Raw genomic sequence first — 18,915 nt, forward strand, 5'->3', positions numbered from 1 at the left:
GCTGTCTGGTTTGCTAAATAAGGAATTTTAAATCACTTTTACGTTTACTTTTGATACATAAGTATATTTAAAAGCAAATACTTTTAGACTTTTAATCAAGTAGTATTTTACTGGGTGACCTTCACTTGAGTCATTTTCTGTATCTTTACTTTTACTCAAGTTGGACAATTGGGTACTTCGCAAACCACTGGTCTTTTGTGTAGAATATCCTAGCCTAGCATAGGCCCTGCTTTACTGTTTAAGTTGTGAGACATTGCAAGCCAAGACATTGTGAGATACAATTTATAGATAGATAGTCCTAGTGCATGGTTCTGACTCTGTCTTCCTGTGGGCCCGACCTGCCTATGCTGTGTCCCTCCCCTCTCTCTCTCAGTCCCTCGCTAGCTCGCTATGAAAGATGCAAGTTTTTGTGTTCTCGGAAGTTCGAATGAATCCGAGGAATTCATTATTTTGGAGTCGACCCTCCACCGTCATCGCTACTAACAGTTGGAAAAATGCTAAAGAAAGGCCAGAGACAGCAGCAAAGTCCTGTATGAAAATACTTTGAGTAGTTAAATGAGAAGGAAATGTAAACTTTGCGAGGTGGAATTGAGATACAGTAATGGTAGTACAGGCGCAATCATCCATCTGAAATGAATGCACTGTGAGACCCAAACTGTTGCATTGTGAATTCACGTGGAATGTTATGAATGTTCTTATTGTTTAAATGTTAAGAATTTGTTTTCATTTGTCACATCTCTAGTGTGTGTGAGGTAACCTTGACGCTATGGCGTGCGGCAGCATACAATGCAGACTCTGTGTAGAGACTGAAGCCCACTGAGAGAGAGGGAGGGAGGGAGAGAGCCCTGGTGTGTGTGCCAACCACTAAATCGCTTGGGATAACATCCCAGTGTAAAACCACAGCAACACAATAATACCTACATAGCACATGAGTCGGCAGAAATCATATCTACTGGTACGTCTACAGTACAGTATGAATCAAGAAATAAATATGTGAGGGAAAAGAAAACCAAGGGTGAACCTTACGGAAACCAAGAGTGAACCTTACGGAAACCAAGAGTGAACCTTACGGAAACCCCTCGTCTTCCTTTTTGCTTTTCACTGCAAAATGTATAGAGGTGAATAGAGGAACACAATAAATGGAGTGATAGGGCTGATATTGATGGAGTGATAGGGCTGATATTGATGGAGTGATAGGGCTGATATTGATGGAGTGATAGGGCTGATATTGATGGAGTTATAGGGCTGATATTGTAGGGTGAGAGAGGGGATGACGGGGTGTTAAAAAGGTACCAGTGAAAGGTGACCCGGCCTGGTAGTTGTGTGGTTTGGGTCTTTATAGTTCTCCTTCACTGGCCACCAGTGTTCTATAAAGACATAGCACCAGGCAGGGTTACTGTTTCACACTCCCAGAGTCCCCAATGTAAGTGAGTGTGTGTGTTTGTGTGTTGTTTGTGTGTATGAGTGTGTGTGTGTGTGCATGCGAGTCTGTGTACATGTGTATGTGTACACGTTCATATACAGTATGTGTGTACGTCTATGCATGTGTATCTTGTGCGTGTGCATAGAGGACCCAACATCCCAATGTCATTGTCCCATTGGGGGTCGCCACATTTCCACCCAACAGGTCCAGTGTGTATGGCTGGCTGGAGACCATTCAGACCTGGTCCAATTGTTCCTTAGCTGTGTGTGTGTTGCCTCATGAATACCAACCAGGCAGCCAGACCCCAGGCTTTGAGTCTGCATACTTGGACCGACTCGGCCTCCAAACCTGGCAACTCACCCACTCCACTCTGGGCCAATTAAGACAGAGGCAACCCAGCATGGAAGTCTAACCCACTCAGGATCCAGCCCACTAGTCCATTTTCCCTGCCAGTTTCCTTCCTCTGCCAGTTCAGTCAAGATATCTCTAGTTCATGTTAAGAACCAGACAGGGATCATATTCTATTTCTACTGCAACCCCAGACTCCCAATACCCCACATCACACCAGACTATGGCTATTGGCTAACAGCCTCCATACAAACTCAGTTAGACAGACAGAGAGAGAAAGAAAAAGTAAAAGAGAGAGAGAGAAGGAGAGGCTATTGGGAGTTACATTAGTTATAAAGGCCCAGTAAATCCAGTAGCGTCAGCCAGTAAAAGTTCCCAGTAAAGGTTGTTGGAGCAGCGTGTTATCCAGGTAGTCCTATTAGTTCTCGCCCTGAGGGTGCCGCCAGAGACAGACTGGACATACGAATGGTCCTATAGAGAACAGGCTCATTGTAGAGTAGTGAAAGACTGGCATGAGACAGAAAGCAATATCTATACAACTAGCGTACGTGGGAGGGAGAGAGCGACGTGGGATAATAATCCCCACAAATCTAATTGTATTAGTCACATGGGCTGAATATAACAGCTGTAGACCTTACAGTGAAATACCCCTAACCAACAATGCAGTTAAACAAAAAAAATACAGATAACAAATAAAAGTAACAAGTAATTAAAGAGCAGTAAAATAACAACAGCGAGACTATATACAGGGGACTGCCGGTGCAGAGTCAATGTGGAGACTATATACAGGGGACTGCCGGTGCAGAGTCAATGTGGAGACTATATACAGGGGACTGCCGGTGCAGAGTCAATGTGGAGACTATATACAGGGGACTGCCGGTGCAGAGTCAATGTGGAGACTATATACAGGGGACTGCCGGTGCAGAGTCAATGTGTGGGGGCACCGGTTAGTTGAGGTAATATGTACATGTAGGTAGAGTTATTAAAGTGACTATGCATAGATGATAACAACAGAGAGTAGCAGCGGTGTAAAAGGGGGGGGGGGGGCAATGCAAATAGTCTGGGTAGCCATTTGATTAGATGTTCAGGAGTCTTATGGCTTCGGGGTAGAAGCTGTTTAGAAGCCTCTTAGACCTAGACTTGGTGCTCCAGTACCACTTGCCATGCGGTAGCAGAGAGAACAGTCTATGACTAGGGTGGCTGGAGTCTTTGACAATGTTTAGGGCCTTCCTCTGACACCGCCTGGTATAGAGGTCCTGGATGGTAGGGAGCTTGGCCCCAGTGATGTACTGGGCCGTTCGCACTACCTTCTGTAGTGCCTTGCGGTCGGAGGCCGAGCAGTTGCCATACCAGGCAGTGATGAAACCCGTCAAGATGCTCTTGATGGTGCAGCTGTAGAACCTTTGAGGATCTGAGGACCCATGCCAAATCTTTTCAGTCTCCTGAGGGGGAATAGGTTTTGTCATGCCCTCTTCACGACTGTCTTGGTGTGCTTGGACCATGTTAGTTTGTCGGTGATGTGGACACCAAGGAACTTGAAGCTCCAACCTGCTCCACTGCAGCCCCGTTGATGAGAATGGGGGCGTGCTCGGTCCTCTTTCTCCTGTAGTCCACAATCATCTCCTTTATCACACTATCCCCCCATGAGAATCTCCATACTTTAATGAATTCAGCTTCTTCATCCTGGAGCAGGAAATCAATAATTTCCAAGCCCAGGGACATGTACTAGTCTGTGGCAACCTAAACTCCAGAACTGTACAAGAACCTGACACCCTCAGCACACAGGGGGACAAACACCTACCTGGAGGTGACAGCATTTCCTCCCCCATATGCCGCCCTAGGCACAACTACAACAACGTAAACAACAAAAACAGATCACAACTCCTGCAGCTCTGTCGCACACTGGGTATGTACATAGTCAATGGTAGACTTTGAGGGGACTCCTATGGTAGGTAGACCTATAGCTCATCTCTTGGCAGTAGTACTGTAGACCACTTTATCACTGAACTCAACCCAGAGTCTCTCAGAGAGTTCACAGTCAGCCCACTGACACCACTATCAGATCACAGCAAAATCTGAGTCTACTTGAACAAACCAATACTCAATCATGAGGCATCAAAGCCAAAGGAACTGAATAATATTAAGAACTGCAATATATGGAAGTAAAGTAGTGTGGAAACCTAACAAAAAATTATTAGGCAACAACAAATTCAATCCCTTTTAGACAATTTCCCAGACAAAATATTTCACTGTAAAAGGGACGGTGTAAAGTTGGCAGTAAAAAACCTAAACAGTATATTTGAACTCTCAGCTTCCCTGTCAAATCGAAACATTCCAAGCAGAAAACCAAAGAAAATTAACAACAAATGACAAATGTTTTAATGAAGAATGCAAAAACCTAAAAAAGAAATTGAGAAACCTATCCAACCAAAAACATACAGATCCAGAAAACCTGAGCCAACGGATTCACTATAGTGAATCACTAAAACAATACAGTAATACACTACAGAAAAAGGTCAGAAATCAGCTCAATGTAATTGAAGAATCCATAGACTCTAACCACTTCTGGGATAATTGAAAAACATACAACACGAAGAGTTATTTATTGCAAAATGGAGATGTATGGGTGAACCACTTCTCCAATCTTTTTGGCTCTGTAACAAAGAACAAACAGCAAAAACATAAACATGATCAAATACAAATCTTAGAATCAACTATTAAAGACCAGAACCCACTGGATTCTCCAATTACCTTGAATGAGCTACAGGGCAAAATACAAACCCTCCAACAAAGCATGTAGAGGTCTGTAATTTGTATCATAGGTACACTTCAACTGTGAGACGGAATCTAAAACAAAAATCCCCAAAATCACATTGTATGATTTTTAAGTAATTAATTTGCATTTTATTGCATGACATAAGTATTTGATAACCTACCAACCAGTAAGAATTCCGGCTCTCACAGACCTATTAGTTTTTCTTAAAGAAGCCCTCCTGATCTCCACTCATTACCTGTATTAACAACACCTGTTTGAACTCGTTACCTGTATGAAAGACACCAGTTCACACACTCAATCAAACAGACTCCAACCTCTCCACAATGGCCAAGAACAGAGAGCTGCGTAAGGACATCAGGGATAAAATTGTAGACACTAGAACAGTCTGCAGCACCCGGCCTCACCCTACTAGAATCTGAAGTCAAATGTTTGCTGATGATCTGGTGCTTCTGTTCCCAACCAAGGAGGGCCTACAGCAGCACCTAGATCTTCTGCACAGATTCCATAAGACATGGGCCCTGACAGTAAATCTCATTAAGACAAAAATAATGGTGTTCCAAAAAAGGTCCAGTTACCTGGACCACAAATAAAAATGTAATCTAGACACCGTTGCCATAGAGCAGGTATTCCCAAACTGGGGAATATTTTGAAATATTCACATTTAAAAATGTATATATTTTTTGGGGAGAAAATAATACTTCACACTTTCAAACAGCCCATTTATATTTTCCAACGTTGCTAAACATTTAGATGAGGTTTTTTTCTCGCCTGAGTCACCTCGTTTCACTGCCAAAAATATAATTAAACCATCTAGTGTTCAGCAAAACAACACAATGTCAAATACAGGTAGCATACAGGTAGCATACAGGTAGCCTAGTCAAATAATGAACATCCAATCACATTAACCGTTACTCTCTCGCGGGAATTCCACTAACAGTCTGTATGTTGCCAAATGTAGCTGCTGCTGTTAGAAAGTAAGGCCCGCATCCACAGAGACACATACCAGCTCTACTGGTAGTACTGCTACTACCAGCAGTACTACACCTGCACCTGTCGACGACACAAGTTGTTCTGCTTCCACGAGCACATCCAATGCTAGCATCAGTAATTCTACATTTGTTGTTAGCCCAGCTAGCATGGACACTGACAGTTGTGAATCTGATGCAGCCGAAGAGCTACTGTCCCCTTACCCGGGAAAGCACCGAAGAGACAGGGACTTTGGACCATCAAAGAGGCGCAAAAACTAAATACAGACATAGACTGTGGGTGGAAAATGATTTAAGACTGAGACTCTCTCCAATACAACCCAACATTGCAGAGTTATGTAGTTATGTGCATCCTTTCAAGCACACCCTCCTCATTAACCTGTTAACAATTTTTTATGAATAAATAACATTTTATATTTAAGATAGCTAATTAAAGAGCACAATTATTGATTATTATTATTATATTATTATTTGTGCCCTAGTCCTATGAGCTCTTTGTTACTTCCCACTGTTAGGTTCTAATTTTTCAGCGTAAATAACTCATGGACACTAGAGAAGCTAAACAAGTTGAATTCTTCATTACAGCTGTAATTCAGACCAAGTCATGGCATCCCCTGTGGTGGACCACTTTGGGTGGTCTCCTCCTTATCTCTAAACATTGTATCATTCTTGCAAAGCAGGGAACTAAGTGATATGAGACTTCAACGGTTTCTCCCCTTATCAATACTGCCACATGAGATCGTGTTCCCTGCACTCAGCCCCTCCCAAGCTTCATTATGGCACCCCTCATGTCTCCTTTGTAACTAATGTTCCTATACTCTGAGGATAAAAAATGTCAACGTTTACCCCAGAATCCACCACTACAAGCCGGGTAGTGACAAACACTCACACTCATTCTTATGTTTAATAAATGTATCGTATAGTGTGTGTGGCAGGCTTACAATGATGGCAAAAAACAACAATTGAGAGTCCGCTGACCCTGGTGCTAGAGGGGGTACGAAGCTGGAGGTTGAATGTTTGAAGGGGTACGGGACTATAAAAAGTTTGGGAACCACTGCCCTAGAGCACACAAAAAATGATACATACCATCTGGCCCACCATGTGAACGTGATGGCGCCGGAGGGGATGGCTGCCGTCTTGTCGGCTCTTAACCAACCATTCTATTTAGTTTGATTTTTTGCGTTGTTCGTAAATAGTTTTGTACATAATGTTGCTGCTACCAACTCTTATGACCGAAAGGAGCTTCTGGACATCAGAACTGCGATTACTCACCTCAGATTAGATGAAGAGTTTTTCTACAATGAGTCGGAATGGAGGGATATACTACAGACACCCGACCAGGCCCAGATCCCCATCATTCGCGGGAGAAGGAAACAGAGATTTAACCGTTCAGATTTTTGTTGTTGTTGAGGTCTCTGTCTGTTCAGTGAGTTCTCATTGGGTAACAATATTTCTTAGGCACTTGTGTTCAGTTCCTACCGCTTCCTCTGGATGTCACCAGTCCTTGGAATTTGGTTGAGGTTATTCCTTTGTGCAATGAAGAAGTACGGCCATCTTGGAAAAAGGCAACGCTGTTGAGAGTGCGCAAGACTTGAAAAGTAGCGTTAGTTTCCTCTCGTCCTCTATTGAAAAAAGATAGACCCGTCTTCAATTTGATCGATTATTAACGTTTAAAAATACCTAAAGTTGTGTTACAAAAGTAGTTTGAAATGTTTTGGCAAAGTTTACAGGCAACTTTTGAGTTATTTTGTAGTGACGTTGCGCAATTTGGAAGCAGTTTTTTTTCTGGATCAAATGCGCCAAATGGACATTTTGGATATACAGTGGGGCAAAAAAGTATTTAGTCAGCCACCAATTGTGCAAGTTCTCCCACTTAAAAAGATGAGAGAGGCACACAAAGATCTCCATCGCCCTCCATTTGGCAAATCTGACCATAATTCTATCCACCTGATTCCTACATACAAGCAACAATTAAAGCAGGAAGCACGAGTGACTCGGTCTATAAAAAAGTGGTCAGATGAAGTAGATGCTAAACTACAGGACTATTTTGATAGCACAGACTGGAAAATGGTCTGGGATTCTTCCGATGGCAGTGAGGAGTACACCACATCAGTCACTAGCTTCATCGATAAGTGCATCGATGACGTCGTCCCCACAGTGACTGTACGTACATACCCGAACCAGAAGCCATGGATTACAGACAACATTTGCACTGAGCTAAAGGGTAGAGCTGCCGCTCTCAAGGAGCGGGACTCTAACCCGGAAGCTTATAGGAAATCCCGCTATGCCCTGCGAAGAACCATCAAACAGGCAAAGCGTCAATACATGACTAAGATCGAATCGTACTACACCGGCTCCGACGCTCGTCGGATGTTGCAAGGCTTGCAAACTATTACAGACTACAAAGGAAAGCACAGCCGAGAGCTGCCCAGTGACAAGAGCCTACCAGACGAGCTAAATAACTTCTGTGCTCGCTTCAAGTAACACTGAAACATGCATGAGAGCATCAGCTGTTCCGGATGACTGTGTGATCACGCTCTCCATAGCCGATGTGAGTAAGACCTTTAAACACGTCAACATTCACAAGGCCGCAGGACCAGACGGATACTGGACGTGTACTCCAGGCATGCGCTGACCAACTGGCAAGTGTCTTCACTGACATTTTCAACCTCTCCCTGTCTGAGTCTGTAATATCAACATGTTGTTTCAAGTAGACCACCATAGTCCCTGTGTCCAAGAACACTAAGGTAACCAGCCTAAATGATTACCGACACATAGCAATCACGTCTGCAGCCATGAAATGCTTTGAAAGGCTGGTCATGGCTCACATCAACACCATTATCCCAGAAACCCTAGACCCACTCTAATTTGCATACTGCAACAACAGATCCACAGATGATGCAATCTCTACTCCACACTGCACTTTCACACCTGGACAAAAGGAACACCTATGTGAGAAATCTATTACTTGACTACATATAGCTCAGCGTTCAACACGATAGTGCTCTCAAAGCTCATCACTAAGCTAAGGACCCTGGGACTAAAAGTCTCCCTCTGCAACTGGATCCTGGACTTCCTGACGGGTCGCCCCCAGGTGGTAAGGTAACAACACATCTATCACGCTGATCTTCAACACGGAGGCCCCTCAGGGTTGCATGCTCAGTCCCCTCCTGTACTCCCTGTTCATTCATGATTACACGACCAGGCACAACTCCAACACCATCATTAAGTTTGCTGATGACACAACAGTGGTAGGCCTAATCACAGACAACGATGAGACAGCCTATAGGGAGGAGGTCAGAGACCTGACCGTGTGGTGCCAGGACAACAACCTATCCCGTGATCAAGACAAAGGAGATGATTGTGGACTACAGGAGAAGGAGGACCGAGCAAGCCCCCAATCTCAAAGACAACAGGGCTGTAGTGGAGCAGGTTGATTACATGGTCCAAGCACACCAAGACAGTCGTGAAGAGGGCATGATAAAACCTATTCCCCCTCAGGAGACTGAAAAGATTTGGCATGGGTCCTCGGATCCTCAAAATGTTTTACAGCTGCACCATCAAGAGCATCCTGACGGGTTGCATCACTGCCTGGTATGGCAACTGCTCGGCCTCCAACCGCAAGTCACTACAGAGGGTAGTGCGTACGGCCCAGTACATCACCGGGGCCAAGCTTCCTGCCATCCAGGACCTCTATACCAGGCGGTGTCAGAGGAAGGCCCAAAGAATTGTCAAAGACTCCAGCCACCCTAGTCATTGACTGTTCTCTCTGCTACCGCACGGCAAGCGGTACCGGAGCGCCAAGTCTAGGTCCAAGAGGCTTCTAAACAGCTTCTACCCCTAAACCATGATACTCCTGAACAGCTAATGAAATAGCTACCCAGACTTTTTGCATTACCCCCCCCTCTTCTATGCTGCTGCTACTCTCTGTTATTGTCGACACCGGTGCCCCTGCACACTGACTCTGTACCGGTACCCCCTGTAAATAGCCCCGCTATTGTTATTTACTACTGCTCTTTAATTATTTGTTATTCTTATCTCTTACTTAAAAAATATTATTATTTTTTGGTACTTTCTTAAAACTGCATTGGTGGTTAAGGGATTGTAAGTAAGAATTTCACTGTAAGGTAGACCTGTTGTATTCGGCGCATGTGAAAACAACATTGGATTTGATTTGACCGCAGCCTAAACATCAGCGCCACAGGTAACTTCCACAAAGCTGTGAACAAGCTGAGAGACAAGGCAAGAAGGGCCTTCTATGCCATCAAAAGGAACATAAAATCTGACATACCAATTAGGATCTGGCTTAAAATACTAGAATCGTAGAACCCATTGCCCTTTATGGTGGTGTGGTCTGGGGTCTGCTCACCAACCAAGAATTCACAAAATGGGACAAACACCAAATTGAGACTCTGCATGCAGAATTCTGCAAAACACCAAATAATGCAAGCAAAGCAGAATTAGGTCGATACCCGCTTATCATCAACATCTAGAAAAGAGCTGTTAAATTCAACAACCACCAACAAGGAAGTGATTCCCAAACCTTCCATAACAAAGCCATCACCTACAGAGAGATGAACCTGGAGAAGAGTCCCCTAAGCAAGCTGGTCCTGGAGCTCTGTTAACAAACAAAAACAGACCCCACAGAGCCCCAGGACAGCAACACAATTAGACCCGACCAAATCACGAGAAAACAAAAATATAATTACTTGACACATTGGAAAGAATTAACAAAAAAAGAGCAAGCTGTAATTCCATTTGGCCCTAAATAGAAAGTACAGAGTGGCAGAATACCTGACCACTGTGACTGACCCAAACTTAAGGAAAGCTTTGACTATGTATAGACTCAGTGAGCATAGCCTTGCTATTGAGAAAGGCCGCAGTAGGCAGACATGGCTCTCAAGAGAAGACAGGCTATGTGCACACTAACCTCCTGCCAAATGTATGACCATATTAGACACATATTTCCCTCAGATTACACAGACCCACAACGAATTTGAAAATAAACCCAATTTTGATAAATATCAGCGTGCCATCACAGCAGCAAGATTTGTGACCTGTTGCCACGAGAAAAGGGCAACCAGTGAAGAACAAACACCATAGTAAATACAATCCATATTTACATTTATTTATTTTACCTTTTGTACTTTAACTATTTGCACATTGTTACAACACTGTATATATACATAATATAAAGCCCTTTAAATTAAATGTAACTGAATTGAGAGAGAGAGAGAGAGAGAGAGAGAGAGAGAGAGAGAGAGAGAGAGAGGAGAGAGAGAGAGAGAGACTAAAGGACTTAGCATCACTCTCAACGATGATGCTATCCTAAAACCACTCATCTAACACGACAGAGAATGTGTGTGTGTGTGTGTGTGTGTGTGTGTGTGTGTGTGTGTGTGTGTGTGTGTGTGTACGTGTACGTGTACGCATGTGTGTGTGTGTCTATCTACTCTTTCTCCTCACCGTAGCGGTCAGTGTTGGCCCGTGGCGCTGTGCATGGAGTATAGCCTCGTTCACGTGCCCCCTGACCCCCAGCAGGGCAAGCTCCAGGCTGTGTTGTCCAGCCACAGCATGGGTCAGCTCCTCCAGTGCCGCCACATACCTCCGCCACGGCCCATCCAGTTCGGCCACGCTCGCCAAGCAACCGCGCATCACGTTCAAGCAGTAGCCCATGCACGGCTTGATAAGCGTCAGCCCGCGACAGTGCGAGCAGTACTGCATCTTGGTCAAGCCCCGTAAACACTCTTTGGTGAGGGAAACGTGTTCTGTGGCGTTCATGACCTTGGCGCCTTCGGCGAGGGCGAGGGATAGGGCTCGCCCGGCGCCCAGGGCGCGCCTGAGTTCTTGGGCAAGCGTATCGGGATGAGGGCCAAACGGGTTGACGTCTTGCCGGGTCGCGCGGAGACACTCGCCCCTCTTGCCCGCCGCGCCCATGCCGGGGTTGACCAAGCGTACATAGACGAGTGGGAAGAGGTTGTCGTAGAAACGTGTGATTGCGGCCTCGAGGGAGAGGTTGTGTCCGCGGATGTAAAGGGAGAGGGAAGAGAACAGGGCGTTGACATGAGGGAGGGCCTCGCGGGAGAGGGGCGAGTAGGTGTCCTCTAGCAGGGATGAGAGGTGGCCCTGGGAGAAGGAGAGCAGGTACTGGAAGGTGTCTGGAGAGAGGGTAGGGGGGAGGGGGTGGGAGAGAGAAAGAGGACAGGGCGTGGTTACATTTAGATTAATAAAATAATGCAACCTAATGACAAAACAGCTATATACAGTATTTAGGCAGTACAGTATATACCAGTGGTGTAAAGTACTTCAGTAAAAATACTTTAAAGTCCTACTTAAGTATTTTTGGGGTATCTGTACTTTACAATTATTATTCATATTTTTGACTACTTTTACTTCACTACATTCATAAAGAAAATAATGTACTTTTTACTCTACATTTTCCCTGGCAACCAAAAGTACTCGTTACATTTTGAATGCTTAGCATGACAGAAAATGGTCCAATTCACACACTTATCAAGAGGTCATCCCTACTGCCTCTGATCTGGCAGACTCACAAAACATAAATGCTTCGTTTGTAAATGATGTCTGAGTGTTAGAGTTTGCCTCCGGCTATCCATAATTTTAAAAAACATGAAAATTGTTCCTACTGGTTTGCTTAAAATGTCATCAGAAATGATTCATACTTTTACTTTTGATACTTAAGTATATTTATAACCAAACTTTATAACCAAACTTTTACTCAAGTAGTATTGTACTGGGTGACTTTCACTTTTAATTGTCATTTTCTATTAAGGTATCTTTACATTTAGTATGACAATTGGGTACTTTTTCGACAACTGGTATATACTTAATTATAAACTGGGTGGTTCGAGCCCTGAATGCTGATTGGCTGACAGCTGTGGTATATCAGACCGTATACCACGGGTATGACAAAACATTTCTTGTTACTGTTCTAATTACATTGGTAACCAGCTTATAATAGCAATAAGGCACCTCTGGGGTTTGTGATATATGGCCAATATACCACAGCTAAGGGCTGTATCCAGGCACTCTGCGTTGCGTCGTGCTACGAACAGCCCTTAGCCGTGGTATATTGGCCATATACCACACCTCCTTGCTTAAATGCACCATGAGCATCTCTTTGTACTACTTTAATTTAAACAATCTAACAGTAACACACGTCCTGATTCCTGCAGAAGAGATGTCAGAGAGGACACCCTCTCACCCTCCCAACCTCCTTCCCATCTGAGCTTGGCTAGTGGGTATCAGTCACTTAGCTTTGGGTGGAAGGGGGAGAAGGTGTAGTGTTCACTACATCCCATGCAGTAAAGTGGCTGGATATCTGTGTGTATGAAGTCGTGTGTGTGTGTGTGTGTGTGTGTGTGTGTGTGTGTGTGTGTGTGTGTGTGTGTGTGTCTTGGGGAGACAGTAGCTGAGCTGGGTCTTGGCTGGGTACTAAAAACTGCACCCTGACATGAAGTCACTGCAGTCAGTCAGTCAGCTATGGCATGATGGTAAGAATAGAGCTAAATTCTATCATCGCTGTCTGGCACACAGCATACCATGCTCTGACATACACGGGGAGAGGATGCTACTTTAGACTCTAGATACACCAGGTGAGTCACAGCAAGTCATTGAAATTGAGTCAGCCACACCATATCAAAAGATCCTAGATGATCAAGAACAGAGGGGCACAGTGTGGCCTGTCGTGACATGGTGGTTTGCACATGCTCCAACATCAGAGGTGCCATGGGCTACTGCCATACCATACCAACAGCCTGTCTAGTCAGCTCAGTTGGCAGTGCCCCTCACTCCTCTCTCCCCCTCACTTCTCTTCCCTCATCCTTTCCTCTCTCCCTGTGTGGGGACACAGTGCTCTCCTCAGCCCTGCTGCCTCTTTTTCTTCTCTCTCTCTCTCTCTCACACTCTCTCTTACCCCCCCCCCCCTCTCTGGGTGCTGATGTCATCCCTATGGCATGATGGAAGAGCAGCAGCTACTGTAGAACAACTGAGACAGGAGACACGGTGCCATCCCAAATGTTCCTTGTTTTACTATCTTTGTGAGGACTTCTGGTCCCAAAAAGACACACACACGCAAAATATCACATATGGATGCTAAACACACAAGGACACGTAATAATATTCTAGAATAGATCATGTGGAGTTACTGGATACATACTCAACACACACAGTATCGTGGGCAAACTCTGACAACTCAATATCTTATAACACAGTATCGTGGGCAAACTCTGACAACTCAATATCTTATAACACACAGTATCGTGGGCAAACTCTGACAACTCAATATCTTATAACACACAGTATCGTGGGCGAACTCTGACAACTCAATATGTTATAACACACAGTATCGTGGGCAAACTCTGACAACTCAATATCTTATAACACAGTATCGTGGGCAAACTCTGACAACTCAATATGTTATAACACACAGTATCGTGGGCAAACTCTGACAACTCAATATCTTATAACACAGTATCGTGGGCAAACTCTGACAACTCAATATGTTATAACACACAGTATCGTGGGCAAACTCTGACAACTCAATATCTTATAACACACAGTATTCTGGTGGATGGTACTTCTATTATCACTTCTGTACTATTTTCACCAGTATGTGGTACACTTTCACAACTCTTAGTACAAAACTCCAAACAGATCATCCAAAAGGCTGTTTTTTCAAAACTTTAAGCACATTTTCTATTGACTAAGTACAACACAATCACCAAACCTAATCGGTGTGTCATCTAGAAATAACTTTCATATAAAGTAATTGCCTTTCACAATGCAACGCTCACAATACTTTTGATATTATTATTTTCTCATTTGTTTAAATGCATTTCACCATCACTTAATCCAATTTAGCTTAATGGTTAATCACTTAACCATTTGGTAGACCTGTAGATTTGAATACTATACATGAATTTTGAGACCTACAGAAATAACAGAAATAAAAAGTGTTTTTAAAGTAGAAACATGTAAATTTGTCACGTTCGTCATATACATCACGAGCGGACCAAGGGTGACCAAGCGTGAGTAGAGTTCCACATATTTATTAAAGTTAACCTTCAAAAAAAAAAAAAGAATACATGAACGTGACGTTCGTAGCGCACATAGCACAAAAACAAAACCCCACAGACGCAGGTGGGAAAAGGACCACACTAAGTATGATCCCCAATTAGAGGCAACGATCATCAGCTGCCTCCAATTGGGAACCATACTCACACCAACATAGAAATTCAAGACTAGAACACCCCTTAGTCACACTCTGACCTATTGCACCATAGAGAACCCCAAGGGCTCTCTATGGTCAGGGCGTGACAAAATTACATGTATGATACATGATAACCATACATAATGAATATTCATTATTGCTAATTGATTTCACTTAGTGGTAACCACAATTGGTCACCATATAAAAGGGGGTTACAGTATTCTTACAGTAGGATCTACTGACAGTATGCTCGGTTCTACCCCCAGAATTGACAGAAGACCTTATGGTGTTCTGTCTGGCTGTCACGCCCTGACCTTAGTATTCTTTGTTTTCTTTATTATTTTGGTTAGGCCAGGGTGTGACATGGGTGATGTGTGTTTTTGTCTCATTCTAGGGTGTTTGTACTGTCTAGGGGATTTTGTAGATTTATGGGGTTGCTTTCATCTAGGTGTTTATGTTGGTCTATGGTTGCCTAGATTGGTTCTCAATTAGAGGCAGGTGTTTATCGTTGTCTCTGATTGGGAACCATATTTAGGCAGCCATCTACTTTGGGTATTTTGTGGGTTATTTTCTATGTCTAGTTGCACGTTAGCACATTGTTTATATAGCGGTCACGGTCGTCTTATTCGTTTTTTGTTTAAGTGTTCTTCATTAAATAAAGAATGTATTCTAAAAACGCTGCGCTTTGGTCTACTCCATCGCTGAGCGCAGCGATCACTGGGTGTGTTCTGTCTGACCAGCAGGAGTGGGCAGTGGTGGAAAAGGTGAGGGCCAGGAATGACATACGGCTGTCTGAAATAAAGCAGGCCATTAAGGAGAACGAAGACACCTTTGCCAATGTGGCATCCATCAGTCTACCAACAATCTCCCGCCTTTTGAAGAGGCACCTGGTATCTATGAAACACATTTACCTGGTTCCTTTTGAGACACAACGATCGGGGTAAATAACTGTGCCCCGAGTATATCCAGGGACAGAACTATATACTTTATTACTGTTACTATTTGATGCACATGCTACTTCACAATATCCTATTGGAACTATAATTTAAAAATAACTAACCAAAATATATTTTTAGAGGGTGATGCTGCTGTGAACCATCATAAGTATATCTTTGTTGATGAAGCAAGCTTCAACCTGGCCAAAACTTTTCTCCATGGGTGAAACCTCATTGGCCAACGGGTGACCGTCCAAGTGCCTGGACAACGTGGGGGAAACATCTCCATGTGCGCAGCGATCTCTAAAGATGGTGTAGTAGGACGTAGGCCATTACTTGGATCATACAACACTGAACACCTCATTGTGTTTCTCAATGAAATTGAGCAGACCTGTCAAGGTGAAGGGGTCACCTATGTCATTGTGTGGGACAATGTCAGGTTGCACAGGTTCAATGCAGACCAATGTCAAGCTTGGATTCGCCATGTCAAAAGGTGTTTCCCGCGGCACATAAACAATGAGGTCATTCCCTGTGATGTAGATTAGAATGTATGGTCAGATGCTCAAGACAGGCTTGATTCAAATGAATGCGTGCTAAACGTTGTTTTATTTTCATTCATTTCATTTGATTAACTTCTTACGTTTGATTACAGACAGTACACCTTTTGCAATTATACCTGAAAAATGTATGGTTTTTTGCATTAATAATTGTAGAGGATGTCTTCATTGAGCACACCTTTGATTACACATTGGATAGATATTATGGAAATTGTAGATTTTCTGTCAATTTTGTTGGGCAATATAAGTATTTTCTAATGTGAAATGTAATTTTCAGCACTGTAGCATATCACTTTCAGCACTTCTAAGGGTGATTTGATTGGATTAATCAAATCACTGGATTAACTGGTAGTTAAAATGACTAAATTGAAAATATATAATTACATATCGTGTTGGTTATTAAACCAACAATAAACATATATTTTGAATCAACATATATTTTGAATCAATGGTTGTGTGGTGAGATGTTTTACAATCCAAATGAATGCACCATGACACGTTTTGAATGAAAGACATGTGACCAGTTTGGAGCTTTGTACTAAAAGTTGTGAAAATGTATCACATACTTGTGAAATAGTACCAAAGCCATTTAAACTAAACCTGTTGTGCTGTCTAAGGGATAGGGACACTAGGTGAACTGATTTTTGCCTTGTCAGCTCTGGGATTTGATCCTTTCAGTTATTGGCCCAACCCGCTAATCACCAGGCAACTAACTTACTATTCATCACTACCTTCCAAGTTCTACTCAATGTTTTTCACTACTTATTTACTACATACATGAATAGTAAGTCAGTACTGATGATGTTGACTGATTTCCTTATCTGTAACTCAAACTTAAATAAAAGTATATATATTAGGACAAAACACACATCACAAGAGACAACAACACTACATAAAGAGAGACCTAAGACAACATAGCAAGGCAGCAACACATGACAACAACATGGTAGCAACACATGGTAGCAGCACAAAACATGGTACAAATATTATTGGGTACAGACAACAGCACAAAGGGCAAGAAGGTAAAGACATTACATCACGCGAAGCAGGCACAACTGTCAGTAAGAGTGGGGAATGTCTGACATGGCTCAGTTTTCTGTAGGACAGAGTGGTGAAGACATTTCCTGCTAACAAGGCAAATCCTGGGGAGCAGGCCAACATAACGAGCATACATGAATCATTAGATTAGAACTCAGATCAAGAAGCCTTTGAGCGTTTATCAACTCTGGGAGTGCAATAATAAGCTCGTAAATGATAATTAACTAAATTCAAATGTGAGTAACCGCTATTTCACAAATAAAAAGGTGCATAAAAAGCGTTTAAGTGTGTTTACCCTCCACTAAATCCCTGGTTGGGTATGGCAAAACCCATTCATGAACATCAATATCCTGCTAGGCAGGTATGAATCTACATTTGCCTGGCATTTTGGCTATCAATGTGACGTTTGGCAGCGCCTAATCAGTCAGCTCGGTACTTGCCTGGCTGAGAGGCAGTGTGGGTGGAATGAGGGTGCTCGTCTGCCAAAAAGAGCGTGAAAACTTGGTCGTCTGCCTCGAAATTTCCAATACCTTTTCCTAATATTTTTCATATGAACATATTTGATCATTTTTTGTTCTCTTTTTAATTAAAGTACTTTTGAAGTACCAACTTGAGAAAATGTCTGATTTTCAAGCTATTCCAGTACTTGAATTTCAGAGTGCCAAATTCAAGTAATTTAAGCACCTCAAGCGAACCTTGTCACCAGGTGTAGTTTGTAATGTTCCACCACAACGCATAATCACTATAGCAGCTCCTGAAATCACACATACACGTAGCCATGCATACAGTCACATATACATGCATGTGCACACACACACAACCAGCCACAGTGAGGTGATCAGATAGAGAGATTAGGTCATGTGAATGAGAGAGACAGACCAGACAGGACAGACAGGTCACGTCCTGACCTTAGTTCCTTTTGTATGTCTCTATTTTAGGTTGGTCAGGGTGTGAGTTGGGGTGGGCATTCTGTGTTTTGTTCTTGTGTTTATATTTCTATGTGTTTGGCCTGGTATGGTTCCCAATCAGAGGCAGCTGTCAATCGTTGTCTCTGATTGAGAACCATACTTAGGTAGCCTGTTTTCCCACTCGTGTGTGGGTGGTTATTTTCCGTTTCAGTGTTTTCACCATGTTTCGGTTTTCCTTTATTCGCTTGTTCGTTTGTTTTCTGTGTTCATTAAATATGACGAACACTTACCATGCGGCATATTGGTCCGATATTTCCTACTTCTCCTCAGAAGAGGAAGACGACAACCGTTACAGACAGACAGACAGACGGGGCTGTGTGTCTCTGTATCGATCATAAAGATTAATAAAGTTAGTCAAAGGTTAAAAAAACTACTGATAATAGATGGGTGAAAATGCAGTTTAGGCCTAAATGTCCTTTAGAAACTATACTAAAAACAATAAGTAGCATTGCCAAGAGAAGTCAGACAATATGTTGTTAGGATCCTAATTTAAGAGAGGATAGGCCAGCTGCAAAGTCAAAATTGGCTATATTGTAAAAATGTATGATAACAAAAATGTGCTTTTTGGTCTTAATTTAAGATTACAGTTGGGCATTAAATTTAGCAGTGTGGGGTTAATGTTAGGGTTAGGCATAAAATCAGATTTTATGAC

At 43.0% G+C, this 18,915-nt stretch overlaps 1 protein-coding gene across 2 annotated transcripts in view; it reads right to left on the reverse strand.

Moving 5' to 3' along the window:
- LOC109871563 (glypican-5) overlaps nt 1-18,915 on the reverse strand; it is a 221,102-nt gene that overhangs the window by 144,088 nt on the left and 58,099 nt on the right. For both annotated transcript variants that reach the window (XM_031807062.1, XM_031807061.1), the window contains exon 3: nt 11,000-11,691. In XM_031807062.1, the coding sequence (XP_031662922.1) occupies nt 11,000-11,691 (692 nt within the window). The remainder of the gene's footprint in view (nt 1-10,999; nt 11,692-18,915) is intronic.

This window comes from Oncorhynchus kisutch, linkage group LG27 (assembly GCF_002021735.2).
Source record: "Oncorhynchus kisutch isolate 150728-3 linkage group LG27, Okis_V2, whole genome shotgun sequence".
NCBI classification, from domain to species: domain Eukaryota; kingdom Metazoa; phylum Chordata; class Actinopteri; order Salmoniformes; family Salmonidae; genus Oncorhynchus; species Oncorhynchus kisutch.